The 15438-nt window shown below is 39.6% G+C and overlaps 1 protein-coding gene across 1 annotated transcript in view; it reads left to right on the plus strand.

The window, feature by feature from the left end:
- BTBD7 (BTB (POZ) domain containing 7) overlaps positions 1 to 15438 on the plus strand; it is a 42333-nt gene that overhangs the window by 12947 nt on the left and 13948 nt on the right. The window contains exons 3-4 of the mRNA XM_004681599.2: positions 10815 to 11023; positions 12520 to 12595. Coding sequence (XP_004681656.1) covers positions 10815 to 11023; positions 12520 to 12595 — 285 coding nt within the window. The remainder of the gene's footprint in view (positions 1 to 10814; positions 11024 to 12519; positions 12596 to 15438) is intronic.

The following is a 15438-nucleotide window of genomic DNA, read 5'->3' on the forward strand; positions in this document are numbered from 1 at the left end:
CAGTGTACTTCCTCGATCTGCCTGTTCTTTTCCCCACTCTGTCTCTGGTGAAGCCTCTCACCGCCCCTGAGCCTCTGGCCTGTACCCCAGTTCTGTATGCACAAATAAATAAAATCTTTTAAAAAATATATATATATTACAGAATTATTGGTCAGTTTTTTTTAATACATTTTAAGTACATTCTTTAAGTAGATGCAATCTTAAAAGTTTACTATATTCATTTATTCAGTGCATTGTTTTGAGTACCACTGTGCTAAGTACTTTACTTGCATTATCATTTATGGTCGGTATTTCCATTTACAACGAAACAGGCTTAAAAATACTATCACCTAAAGTTGACGCTAAGGCCAAGATTTGAGTCCTGATCTCTCTGTCTCCAGATCTTTTTGTCTGTCTTCCTAACCCTGGGAAGAAGAGACTGATCTCTGTTAGAAGCCATCATCTGTGAGTTGATATTTTAAAGGAAGCATACTGTCATTGAAGACATAACCAGTCACTAGATAACCAAAGTTTTCTGAACATCAGTTTACATGAGTCCCCCAAAAGCTTTCCATTTTTCGTTTATTATTGAAATAAACTAAAGATACTTAACTTTTTAGCCACTTGTGAGTAAATGATTTATGAATACTAAACTAAGATGTAGGTGTAAGTGGTAATTGTTTTTAAACAGAAGTATGAACCTCTGAGTTTGAGAAGAAAGTGCACAGTACATTTAGCCTGCCACTGCTCCTGTACCCTGTGATCTTTGTCACTCTTGAGACTGTCTTCTCTTTCTACCCTCTCCCCACTTCCACAAACCTTATGCTTGTTTTTAAATTAAAATGTACCAATATGCTGAGCACTTTTACTGAAGGAAACTTATTTATGGAAGTCCTTGCCATTTATGTAATGTTTACCAGGGTACTATTACTAAGTGCTATGTATATGTTATTTAATTCTTGGTAACCCAGTAAGGTAGATTTTTGGGACTAGGGAACATTTTTAGATGAAGACACAGGCAGAATTTTACACATCACACAGCTAAAGGGAATTGAGATTGGCACCTGGTCAGACTCGTCATGTGGCTTGCATCTCTCAGCAAGTTCCCTGCACATAAAAACATTTTCAGTTTCAAAGAGTTTGGATACCCCTATTTTGTAGTATAGCCAAGGTTTCTCTGTGATGGCCTGTATCTGGAGGACATTCCCATGAATGCTTTCCCTTATATGCTGTTCTCGCACCCCTAAGACACATAAATACTGAAAATGTATATGTAAGCATCAATATTGAAAATGCCATGTTAGAGACCATTAATTTATAAACACTAAGGAAATCTACTCAGTCCTTTTCATTTTATTTTCATGGCTTTAAAGAGAACATTTGACTTTTATCAGTTATCCTCATGTTTTCTCCATATCCTTTAAGTTTCTTAAGTTATTCCCTGGGTTTTTCAGCTTTCTCATTTTTCTCACCTTTTCCCTCTCACATAGCTTGGCAAAGGCTTAAGAAGAAAGGATACAAGCACTCAGTATACATTTTCACCTACAAGCAGTCAGAATTTTGATGATTACTTTTCTCTCAGAAGGAAGTAATGTTCTCAAAGTAGAACATCTCCTCATTTCCTTTTCAGTATTTGCTTGGATTTTGTGGTCAGTGATTGATTTTATAATGAGCAATGAGGAAAGAAACTCTTGGCAACTTCCATAACCCAGTACTTTTAGTTTTGTTGTTATGTTTGATTTTTTTAATAGGTACTACATTCATAAAAAATAATTCAGAAAGTACAGAAGATGCTCAGCGAGTCTGCAATGACTTTTTACCCCCCATCGACTCGTTTTCCTACTACAGAAGCAACTAGTTTATTAGTTTCTTATATATCCATCCAAGTAACAATCAACAGCGATTGTCTCAGAACATAACTTAAAATACATTAGATGAGAATACAGAAAGATTCTTGTAATAGAGCTTCATATTAGTAATGCCTTCTGGCTCTTAGCCACTGCAAGAAAATCTTAAGAATATTAAGGGCAGATAATTGAAGGATATGCTTCCCATGTAGAAAATGTTACATTGTTAAAACTCGACCTCTGTGTTATGCCTGTCTACTAAAAGGGACAGACTGAACATTAGCCAAAAAGGCATGCAAAATAATTCCATACCGCTGCCTACATTTTTGTGCAATGAAAATAAATTTTAATCTAGATTTTTCTCAGCTTTATGGTGATATATGACACATTTATTTTTATGTTCCAGATGTACAGTATCATGATCTGGTACAAATGATATGTCACAAATTGTTTACTACAAAGAGGTTAGTACAAGATTAGGTAATACTCCTTTGTCTCACATACTTGGTTACGGAGAAATTTTTAAAACTCTCCTCTTTCAGTAACTTTCAGGTATATAGTATAGTAGATGTTGGTGAAAAAGTATAAACTTAAAATTCTGAGATGAGGAAGGATCAGAGACCTTTGGTATAGCTTGGTGATAGTCCTAAAAATACTGTACTGAGTTAATTTTTGTGAGTGGTGGAATTTAGGAGCTCAGTTTCATTCTGCCTAGGTCCCTTTGAGGAACTCTATAGAATCTTCTTGAGAGTGGTCCATTCCTAAGGGTTAGCCAAAAGCAGTGTTTGTCCAGCCAGCTCTCAGAAGTTGCAGGGTCCCAGGGCTTGTAGTTAAAACAACACAGAATGACTTAGCTTCTAACCCACCTGTCTGGATCGCACTTTCTGCCTTGAGTCTGAAATTCTGGTTGCCTTTTTTTTTTTTTTTTAAGATTTATTTATTTGTTCATACAGAACTGGGGTACAGGCCAGAGATGCGGAGGGTGAGAGGATTCACCAGAGACAGAGCGGGAAGCAGAACAGGCAGATCGATGAAGTACACTGCTGAGGGGAGCAGCGGGCGGGTCAGGAGAGGTCTGCCTCGCCATGTGGTCACCTCCGGGGCAGGCGGGGATCAAACTCATGCGGAAGTGGCTTTAGTTTCTCAGTGCTGTGCTTTAACCCGCTGCGCCACCAGGGAGGGCCCTCTGGTTGCCTTTTAAAAATAGATATGCAGAGGTGATCTGCTGGGAGTGGTATTTTAGAAACAGACCTTTCAAAAATGTGCTCAGTATATTGGAATGCAGGGGGCAGACAGATAAGAGGAAACATTAGTAATTGATGTGTGAGGTGCTAAGGATTTGGAGGTGGTGGTGATAGTGGAAATAGAAAATAAAGAGGCTAATCAACATTTTATTTTTTAAAGATGTATTTTATTTATGCATACAAGAACTGGGGTCTAAGCCAGAAGTGGGGGTGGGAGTGTGAGAGGATTCACCAGAGACAGAGGGGGGAGCAGAACAGGCAGATCTCCTGAAGCACACTGCCGAGGGGAACACCGGGGAGGCAGGAGAGGTCTGTCGCACCATGGGGGTCAGTTCCCTGGCCGGGGATTGAACTCATGCTGCAGTAGCTTAACCCCTACACTTACCAGGGAGGCCCTAATAAGCATTTTAGAGGAAGAAACAACGTGCCCATTGACTAATTTGTGTGTATTCAACAAGACTGAGTTGGCAAAGCTGATGGATGATTTCTAGCCTAGATAAAAGGCAGTGTTGTGGTGTCCTAGGGGTTAATTCTCAATACTGTCACCTCAAGCAAACATGACAGCAGCCTGAATTTGATCCTTGGCCAGGGAAGTGACCTACATGGCACAGCAGACCTCTCCTGACCTGCCTACTGCTCCCCTTAGCAATACAGTTCAGTCATTTTACCTGCTTTGCTCCCCTCTCTGTCTCCAGTGGCTCCTCTCACCCCTGCATCTCTGGCCTTCGCTCCAGTTCTTCTATGCAAAAATCAGTAAAAATTTTAAAAAAGAAAAGAAAGGTAGTGTTGATGGACACATTGGCTCCCCCATCTTTTTCTTCTGTTTTTAATTTTGAAGTAACATGACATTAAAACATAGACTACATTGCATCACGTACCACATATGTGTATACATCAATTCACTACTAAAAGCCCAGTTCTACCTGAAAGAAATCCCTTATTTTTTTTTATTGAATATTAAAGAAAGCATGGAACCCATCACTGAGTTTGTGTGCCATCCTTTTGCAGAGGGCATGCTAACCTCTCTATATCTTTCCAGTCTTAGTATATAGAAGCAAACACTTTGCACTGTTAACTTCATATAATCCTTGGAGCTCTGATGGGATTATTTCACCTTCTATATGAAGGCATGAGACTCCTAGAGGCCTTGCTATGATTAGGCAACAGGTGATAAATGAGAGAGTCAAGAGTTAGTGATATTATTGCTTGAATTTAAAGCTCTTTCCGTAACTTCCCTCTCTTCCCTCTTGCTTCATAATTTTTATGATTTGGAATTAGTCACATACAGGTTAATACAGCATAATTGAAGCAACTCTTCTTGTAAGCCAGTTCGCACTTGATGTCTGCCTTCTGACTCTGGGAGCACTGAAGAGCCCCCGTGCTGCTTGATGCCAGGCTTCCAGCGTATGGTATCATTTCATGTTGCATGGCAAGCTGCATTCACCCCCCACACACACACACGGCTTCTGTCCTTTCCCTGCCTTGCCTCTGTCCTACTTCCTCTTCCACCATAACCCTTATAGCACTCCAGTTTGGGGAGCTGTTAATATATTTCATGGTGGACAAGCAAATGGAAAAGCTTCCCACTGGTGTTGGTGAAACAGTGATGAGGGTGTACCTAGGAATGATAGGGAACAGGAGGATGACAGTGAAGACATCCAGACAGCATGTGTGGGAAATCCATCAACATTGAAACTTATTTTAGTTATCAAGGAAGCATGAAGAGATTAACAACAAAAATGTTAATGATCAAAACAGAAAATAACTTTAACATCAGCAGTAACAGTCATTTGTACTAGAAATGTCAGATTGATTTTACTTTTATATCTCAGTCTTGATCATTTATGTTGGGCACTTCAAATTTTGATACACAGTAAGGGCTAGAAAGAAATGTTTTGCTGAAAAAGGGTAGAAGAGATAATTAAACAAGTAGGAGCTGGGTCTCTAAAATGCAGTGGCCATACAAAGAGAAATAGGAAGAAGTTGATTCGTGTTGCCTAGCAGCATTGTTACAAATCTGGTACTGGAGCAGAACACGTGGACACCTTTGAGTCACTGACTTTCTTGACTGCGGATAGTTTTTCAATTACATGAACTTGTTAGTGAAACCCTTGAGTTTGTCCAAGATTGGTTTATTAGTCAAGCATTGCTATACAACAAACAGCGAGAAAATCTCCGTGGTTTTTTACTACTGAAGATTTATTTCTCACAAAATTGTGATTTTACAACTGAAATCACAAATTAAAATTGACAGGAGCCACTCTGGTTGCCACGTAGGCTACAGATCCAGGTGGCATTTCCCACGGCAAGGTCTTGCCTTAACAGTGACAGGCAGAAAGGCAAGTCTAGTTCCCACAGGCACTTTCGAAGCCTTTTGTCACATCACACCCACATGTGCCTTTTTTGCCAAAGCAATTCTCATGGCCAATCCTGAGTCTTGGGGCTGGAAAGTACCACTCTGTCCACAAATGGTGGCAAGTAGGCCTGACCTGTAATTTACCACATGTGGGTAGCAGTCTAAGCTCTGGAGTTTTAGTTTTTTTGTTTTTTTGTTTTTTTTAAGATTTATTTATTTATTCGTACAGAACTGGGTTACAGGCCAGAGATGCGGAGGGTGAAAGGATTCACCAGGGACAAAATGGGGAGCAGAACAGGCAGATCGAGGAAGTACACTGCTGAGGGGAGCAGTGGGCGGGTCAGGAGAGGTCTGCCACGCCATGTGGATCTCCTCCGGGGCAGGCGGGAATCGAACCCACTGCGCCACCAGGGAGTGTCCTGGAGTTTTAAAGAGATAACTAGTTATTCTGATTGTATCATTTAGTTGTCTTTTAAAATATGTATTTTATATATTATTTTATCTGTTAGAAAATGAGGCAGTAAACTGTAGAGGAAAAGTTCTTTCTGGAAGTTAGTACTAAGTTGGAGGCAACAAATTCGACCTCCCTTTATTCTGAAATTGGCAAGAGGGAAGAGATTCTAGACGGGACAATGCTATGTAGTGTCTCCAGAAAGTAAGCATAAGGCAGTGCCTTAATATTCAGGCAACATTTTTCTTGAGTATTGGTCCATGAGAGATTGGAAATTCAAAAAGAAAACCAAAACTGTTTTTGACCCGAGAAGAGCTAACATCGAATAGATATTATGCTTACTGGAAGTGAGTTCCTGTGCTACACAGAAGTGAGCTTTCTGATTTATACATTGTATTTGGGTTGATGTCACTTTGTCTTTGATACAATTTGACTGTGTGCTGATGATGCTTCTTGACCTATAGGACTGGTCCACCATTTGCCAAGTAGATGGTACTGTGTGAAGTCTCTCTGCAGCTAGCTCACTGGCTGGCCTTTCCCACCAGCTGCCTCTCAACTTTGCTGCTATATTTACGTTCATTTCATTATTGATAACCTCAACAAAAGACAAATTGCCACTTCCTAGTCATAGTCTGAAATTTTTATTTTGGCATCATGAGTCTTTTTACAAACATCTCCACCGGGATTCCTTTTTTCCCCCTAGTTATCTTGCTTTCATATATGTGATTCAGAATCACCATTTTGGAGTATTTTTAGTACTTTTCTGTTCATGAGAGTAGTGGTCCTAAGTGAAGATTTTTCTGATGAGCATTAATTAGTAGAAGAACTAAGTTTAGAGGCATAAAATGGGGGGGGGGAATTATGAATTATGGAAAGATATGTGTTGTAAAGTATGATTTGTCTTCTTAGCCGAATGATCTGGCAATTTAATCTCTATAAACCAGTTTTCTATTCTGTATGGGAATAATAGCAATAATAATAGTAGTATGTTCTTTAAGAAGTGTTAGAATTAAATACTCTAAGTTAAACACAGAACTGGTACTTAATAAGTTTTACAACTGTTAGCTGTTGTGTTTGTTTTTAATTAACTCTCCACTGAGTGACAAGCATGTAAAATCAAAGGAGCCCTCAGTGGGTACAGGATTTGTACAAATACATCAGAAAGGTAAAAAATAATGGGAGAGTTTAGTGCTATTATAGAAACACTGGCTCATGAGAACTTTAAGGACAAACAGCTGACCCAGGTAGACTTTGAGGAGTGAGATCAAGGTTACAGCAGACCTAAAACTTGTGGTGGAATTATGAGCATTTTGGAAAAAGTAAACATGTGCAAAGGCATGGAGGTGAGAGTTTGGTGGAATTCTAGGAAACTGGAAGTCATGCAGCATAACTAGAGTGTTGGGTGTAAGTGAGGATGGTGCTGGAGAAGTGGTCAGGGACTGACCATCAGAATAGCACTTTTATTTTATCTTGAGGCCATTGGTGAGCTAATGAGAAATTTGTTACAGAGGCATATTTAATCTAATTTTCATTTCATTTCAGATTTTCATTATAGAGACTGGATTTGGGAGAAAGACTGGAAATGGGGATTTTTTTTAAGGCTATTTCAATAAGTAGCAAGGAAGGGTCAGATTCAGAAACAGGTGGTAGTAATTCAGTGAGGGAAGTGGATTTAAAATAAGGTGAGAATGAACAGCATTTGGTGGTAGGTCATATACGGACTTGAGGAGACTTGAGATTTTTGGCTTTAGTGACTGGGTCGATGAGATATCCTCTAAAACAAATTAAGAAGAGTTAGATTTCAGATGAAACACTGACTTTTGGATTTAAGATATCTGCAGACTGTTCACGTGGAGCTCTTCTATGAAAGTTTAAGGTTAAGTCTGAGAATCAGGAGAGAGCTCTGAGCTGGAATGCAGGGCATAATCTCATTTAAATCTGTAACAACCCTGAGTTAGGAATATAATCCCAGTTTTACAAATGAGGCTCTTTCGGCCTTGATGAGGTTAAGTGATGCATGCAAAGTGGTTTTGCTGCTAAATGACCGAGCTGGGATTCGAGTCCAGGCTTTCAAAACCCACTTTTTCCTGCCATGTCTCATTTCTTTGTAAACCTGACATTTAAAAATGTCATTTAAAAACGACATTATCTTTAATTCTCTCCCCTCTTCCCCTCCCCCCCGTTTTATCTCTACCTGTATCCTGATTTAGCAGGATTTTAAGTAACTTTTAAATAACCGCTTTTTTTGATTTTCCCCTACTTCATTCCGAAATGCACGCATCAGATTGCCTTTCCCAACAGATTGGTTCATCCCACTCTCCTCTACTCCAGTATTGCTTTGCAGCAACATGCTGACCAAGCCCTCCACTGGCTCCTGGGTGAGGCCTGTCCTCCTGGGCTTGGCACTCAAGGCTCACCATAAAGCCCAAGAGCTGTTTGGAACCCGTTTGTGTTTCACATCTTTCATCAGCACACATTCATGCATCGGGTATCGCTTACTTTCAGATTTCCTTCACTTGCTGTGAAGGACCCCATTTTAATGCTTAGATTGAATACTCTTCGATTACTCAGATGATACAGCTCTGTTACCAGCTTTTCAAAAATAGTATCTTTGAAATACACGCCGCTTAGATATTGTCTGACCTCGGTTCCACACCCACTGTGAGCTAGCAAGATTTCCTCTCTATACCCAGGCTCTGTCGATGCATCCACCTCTATCCCTAACGTGATAAGTCGCCATCTCTCCATTTTCTAGAGGGGTCCTTTTTTTGGAGAGTGGAAAGTAATTTAATCGTTAGAAATTCTTAACTTTGAGTCAGAGTCTCCCTTCCTTCAACATCCATTTGTTTCCCAGTACCTGCCTGTGGAACCACAGAGAAGTCAGCCATTTCTCCTCTTCCTCACGACGGTGCATCAGACACTTGGCGATAGCTCTTAGATCTCTCCTTGGTCATCTCTTAAGTCAGATCATCTTTCCTGCTCAGAACTTTTCTTCTGTGACAATCTCATGCTCTCTACTGTTCTTTCGCCCTTCTCTGAGAATTCTGGAGTTTTGTTCATGCCTCATTGAAACACAGGGCCCAGGGCAGAGCACAGTACCCTGGGTGAGCGATGTAGCATTATTCCTGTGATTAGGCCTTGTGCTTGTATCTGAAGAGCCTGAGATGTCTTCGGCGTTATAGCAGTCTGGCCACATTCCCCACTCGTTTGGTTAAAACACCCAGGGATTTGCACAGCACCCTGGGAGAGCAATGTAACATTATTTCTGTGATTAGGCCTCGTGCTTGTATCTGAAGAGCCTGAGATCTGTTTGGCGTTACAGCAGTCTGGCCACATTCCCCACTCATTCGGTTAAAACACCCAGGGATTTTTACGCAGGTGGCAGTTCAGCTACTCTGCCCTCTCCTCTGCTGTGCAGCTGATTTTCTTTTATGTAAATCTAGACCTTTTCCTGATTTTCTTAGCTATAGCTATGTTCATCTTCATTTTCACTCATCTTTTGAGCCAGTTACAATTTTGTTAGCCAGTGTGCTCTCACTGTGTTTCCCAGTTTTAGGTCATCAGGAGATTCTGAAACACACTTTCCACGTCTTCCTTCAAGTTCTTGATGCAAAAACAGAGGCACTGCACTGCGCCCAAGCCCTGCATTTATCCTTGAGACTACCAGACCACTGTTTGTCACCCATCTGTGATCGCTGTCTTAACACAGAGATTTCCTTTGTACTTTCAGCCAACTTTTAGTTAGCTCCCACTGAAAGAAAGAAGGGGCTAGCAATACCATGAAGACAGCAGTCCCTGTCTTGTAACAGTATAGCGATACCAGGAGGTATTTTGTTACCTGTTCTGTAAAAATCAGGTTGCATAATTTTCTGATACTCTCCTTTTCTGCTAATATGAAAAAAGAGTATGAGGATTTTTTTTTTTATAGGCAGTACTGGCTACTAATGATCTTATTACATCACCTAAAAATGGAATTACCCCCTTTCTCATTTTACCTTTCACAGTTTCCCAGTCACTGAAATTTGAGTCTCTGGAGTCGACCATGCCCTCTCTGGTGACTATATCTTTTAAGTCTCCAACCTCACTAGAAAGCAGCCTGTTTAGCCACGTTTTGTTGTTGCCATGGTGTTTAAAGGCCTCTCTCTTTGCATATTATGAAGATCCTTCTCTATTTTATAGGAACTTAGCATGACGAATTTAGTTGGAGTGGCCATTTTCCCTTCAGTCTTTGGCATTCAGATTTTGTCATTATATTTTGAAATGATCTCTCCCAAGGAAAATAGCTGACCTCAAATTTTCTTCTTTTTATGCTGTAATTGCTGGCCTTGGGTCTGATTCTTTTCACACAAACCACTTATTTCTTTCAGGTGATTAGAATTAATCCCAACTGAGCAAAAGCTGTAACAGCTTGTCTGTATCCAGGAGGATTAAACTATCAACAATGCAAAGGCCTTTGTTTTAATAAGAAAATTATTGAGGACACATGGTCATTGTTTGTAGAAGATGCGCACCTGACTTCTCAGGTGTGGATTCTTTTGTCAGTCAGTTGTCATAGATCTTTCCTCTGACTGACCAGTCCCCAAGTCCACATTTCTCCCCACTCTTCTCTCCCCGTTAGCTACAGTGCTCTCCACCTTAGTGCCTCACTCAGATTGTTGGGTTTGCACATAAATACTTATTTTCTTAAACAGTTGTGAGGACTCTGCCTTTTTCTGTGGACCTGGCTTTGGAACAGCAAATTCCCTACAGTTGTCGTTGTCGGTTGTTACCCTCTATTACCCCATCCCACCAGGTCTTGGTACTTTCCATGAGATTTTATTTTCTCCTTGAGTTCTTTTGTTTTCTTGTTGCTACTTTTAAGTATCGTGCCTAACACACTAATGTTGAGTAAGTGGTATTCATGATTAATCTCAAGAAGTATTTGCCTTCTTTTTTAGGCTGTGAGGATATCATTGCTGAGAGCATCTCTTTAGATACCTTAATTGCCATCCTCAAGTGGAGCTCGCACCCATATGGCTCTAAATGGGTGCACCGACAAGCTTTACATTTCCTCTGTGAGGAATTTTCCCAGGTCATGACTTCGGATGTTTTTTATGAACTCAGCAAAGACCATCTGCTTACTGCTATCCAGTCTGACTACCTACAGGTAATCATTTATACACCTCAGAAATTCATTGTCATTCGTATGTGCCTCAGAAAACCCATCTGTACTCTATTGTTCTCCCATCAGCAGTGATCCAACTCCCTCCATGTCCTCTTCAGATTTGTACAACAAAAGCTTCTGGTTCTCTGGCCCTTCATGCATGCTGCTGCCATGACTCAGCATTGTAAGCCAGCCAGGTCCTAAACTGTGTCACCAAAGGGGTTGAGGCAGTAGGCACAGTTGGAGGCATACCCCAGCAGTCGTTTTCTTGACTTCCATCGACAGTAGATTCATTCTGACAGTTTCTTACTTTTGGTAGAGTATCAGATATTTAGACTGTACACAGTAACTTTAGCAGCACAAAGAATAATACTCAACTTCTGATCAATTCAGCTGCTGCTTGGAAAATGCTCAATGTGTCCTACATATTATAACAGTGTTTAAACTCATTTTTAATTAGAAGTAGTTTTTTAGAAAATTTTGCATCGTTATGTGAGTGCTTAAAATATTGCAAAAAATACTTTCTGGTAAAGTATGTTTAAGTTTAATTTTGTGTTTTTGAATTGACTATGTGAACATTATGCCAAACTGTAGAACTATACAGTATTTCAAATGCTATAAGGATGTGAACTCATTGAGTCATTTCCTACTTCTTTTGTCTTTGTACTAGAAAAATTACAGAAGACTTTTCATCTCAGAAATGCTGTGAAGAATTAAATGATGTACTTAGCATCTGTTCGTTCCCTGTGCTTTGATTACAGTACCAGTGTTGTCATGACTGGATTTGACTGATTGAGGATCTGTGTTTATTAACCATGTTTCTCTGTCCTGATCCAGACTGAATTATAGGAGTTAGATTTTGTCCGTTTTCTTCGATTATTGTCTTTAGAAGCTTTGTTTCTCCTTAGAAAGTGAAAAACTTGGAGAGCAGTCTAAGATTTGCTTCAAGATGTTTAAGTACAAAGAATTGAGGGGCACATTGGCATTTTGTAGATGTTGTGTGAAGGGCTCTTCACCACTTGTTAGCACACCTCTGGGGATTCTAGTCTCCTCTACCAAAATGTGTGACCAGAGTATTGTTTTCATGTTCCTCCAGGAGATAATAGTCCCTGTATCCCTTTATGTTCACTTTGATTTACTTACCTCCATCTTCTTCCCAAAAGAATTTAAGGCAGCTGTGTAGAGAAGCCACATAGATATAGTAAGATAAAATAAATTTAAATAGTTGAAGAGAACAGAATAATGAAGAAATATAGGACTTAATAATAAAAAGTTTGCTTGCACTCAGGAGTGAGGTTACTCACTGAACAAAACACATGTAACTCATTCTTTGTATATTTGTTGTTGATGGGCCCCAGCTTTAACTCAAACAGTCCTAACAGACACACAGTGAATGGTAAGTTGTATTTGGCATGTACGTTATGACCTAGGAAGAGTTAGTAATGCAATTAATCATTATGTATTTCACTAAAATAAATATAAACCTGTTTTTCTTATAGGCAAGTGAACAAGATATCCTTAAGTATCTGATTAAGTGGGGCGAGCATCAGTTGATGAAAAGAATAGCAGACAGAGGTAAGCTCAGAAACTTAGCTTGTGCTCCAAGTCTTTCCCAAAAGCTTACTGAAATGCACACTGCACAGCAGTCTTGACAATGACTGGTACAACTGGTCATAGAAGAAGAAAATTTTACGATTGGCAAAATCCACTATTAGAGAGAATATGTTTGAAGTAAATACACCAGAAAATTTCATTTTACAACTTTGATAGGATGCTTTTAATGTTAGCTTTATATGTGCAAAAATATATGTTAATTGACATATGTAAGTATTAGAATGACATTTTTCATATAATCAAGTTCTGTAAAGTACACTGTTGATAATGGGCATGTTCCACAAAGGTTAGTGACCTTGTGCCCAGCCACTGTGACGTGCCAAAGCCACTGGATTACAGTTCAGAATGCTGAAAATAGCAGATGGTCAGATTTGTTACCTCAATTTTACCTTGATTTCAAAATAAATGGCTACACCCAAAGAAAAGCTTACTTGTTTGTTGTAAAATTTTGTGGAAGGTAAAGGAGAAATAATACTTTTGAATGACTTCCAACTGGGTTTTACTGCAGTCGGATGAAATAGAAGTAGCTTATAGGAGGTGGGCTTTTAACTCTGGAGGCTACTGAGTCTGACTTGGTATCAGTATTTTATTTATGTCTATAGTTAGTACACCCGCCTATTGCTCCTTCCTTCATAGAATACTATGTTCTTCTGTATAATAAATCCACATAAAAATGTTTTAATTAGAAAATGAAATACAGGTTTACTTTTCCTGTCGTTTTTTTAGCAGCTTTATTTAGCAGTAATTTGTACACTATAAAATTCACCGATGTTCAAGTCAATGCCTTACATAGTTCTGTCATTTTTAAATATAAAAATATGGTGAACTTAACTTTGAACCTTTTTATAGTGTTCCTTTATTACACTACTGCCCCATTACAGGGAGTTTGTTGTACTTCTCCTAATTTATTGCTCTGTGTCCTGCAGTTTACTTTAGCAGCTCTGAGAATTGAAATTTTTTTATGTAAAAACCACTATTAAGTATTTTCAAACACTAATACATAGTCTAGTCTCCACATTTACAGTTTCTGTATCAGTGAGTTCCTCTGCTTGCTAAATTTTTTTTTTTTTAAGATTTATTTATTTGTGCATACAGAACTGGGGTGCAGGCCAGAGGCTCAGCGGCGGTGAGAGGCTTCACCAGAGACAGAATGGGGAGCAGAACAGGCAGATCTACAAAGTACACTGCTGAGGGGAGCAACGGGTGGGTCAGGAGAGGTCTGCCATGCCATGTGGTCACCTCCAGGACGGACAGGCGGGAATCGAACTCATGAGGAAGCGGCCTTAGATTCTCAGTGCAGTGCTTTAACCCGCTGCACCACCAGGGAGGGCCTGCTTGCTAAAATTTAAATAATAAAATTAACCCCATAACCCATAGTCATGGCACATTTATAGTCACTGCAGACATCCTTAGAGTGACAAGAGTTTGAATCCCATCACAAATTCCCAATAGTGGAACAAGGTGACACTCTGCCTTCGTATCGTAAACAAGTGCCCTTTCCAGATTTTAGTGCACTGTTCTTATGAGGTTTGGGGGTGATTTTACTGCTTAACAAGTGTAATGTTAGTGCTGACTAGTGTTGCTGAGAGCAAGAAGGTGGTGTGTCTTGTGGAGCAAATAGGTGTTAGATAAAACTCCACTGCAGCAGGAGTTACAGCACCATTGACGCTGACTCAGGTAACTGCACTAACCCTCTACTAGTATGGTGTGTTTGAACAGAAACACATGAAATAGGTTATTATGTCCTCATCAGCTGACAAAAAGGTGAGACTGGTAGCTCTTAGGAACCTGACTGCGTATGTCCCTTAGGAGCAAGCTCATCATACTCGCTAAATTGGGAGTGATACTACTGCACATAACCCAGATAACAAGAGTGAATTGTATATAACATTGCTTTATTAGACCATAGATTTGTTCATTGATACAGGGTTGGTAATGATGAAATACCTATTTATTTTGGACAGATGACCATGCTTGAGAAGACTTCACTTAAAACAATAGTTCTCAAATTTAACTAAAATGGAATGTTCTTCCTCAGAGATGAGAAGGAAGATAAATGAACCAGCCCACACCTGTTTCAGCCACCTTCATATATAAGGGTTCTTCCCTTACCTGTTTTATATTTGGGGATTTGATGTAAGAATTCATTTGAAAACAACATGCCATTACTTTAAGGGAAAAATTCTTTTTTTAATGTAATGTCTCATTAAGTATGGGATCAGTTCTTAGTAAGGCAAGAGTAAAATCTTTTTTTACATACATGGATGATTTTCTTTTGACTGATTCCAAGAAAAAACTTAACTTCTCAAAAATGGTACCTGTGTCTATTTCTTTGTCACATACTTTAAGGGAAATGCCTATAGAGTATTAGTTAAAAAAAAAAAAAAAAAAGTCCAGCATTTATATTTGTGAGTGATAAAGATCTTATTTTAAGAAAAAAAAAATGCAGCCCTCAAGGTTAAAGGCATAATTAAAATATTTCCAAACTTGGACCCTCCCTGGTAGCTCAACAGGTTAGTACTCAGCACTGCAAGCTGGCTTCAGCCACTTCAGTGCGAGTTTGATCCTCTGCCCTGGAGGTGATCCACATAGCACAGCAGACCTCCCCTCTCTCGCCTGCTGCTCCGCTCAGCAGTGTACTTCATCATTCTGCCTTTTCTGCTCCCCACTCTGTCTCTGGTGAATCCTCTCACTGCCCCGTACCTCTGGCCTGTACCCAGCCCTGTATGCATAAATAAATAAATCTTTAGGGCCCTTCCTGGTGGCACAGCAGGTTAAAGTACAGCACTAAGAAGCTAAAGCCA

The sequence above is a fragment of the Condylura cristata genome, unplaced genomic scaffold (genome assembly GCF_000260355.1).
Source record: "Condylura cristata isolate star-nosed mole 26May11 unplaced genomic scaffold, ConCri1.0 scaffold00013, whole genome shotgun sequence".
NCBI classification, from domain to species: Eukaryota; Metazoa; Chordata; class Mammalia; order Eulipotyphla; family Talpidae; genus Condylura; species Condylura cristata.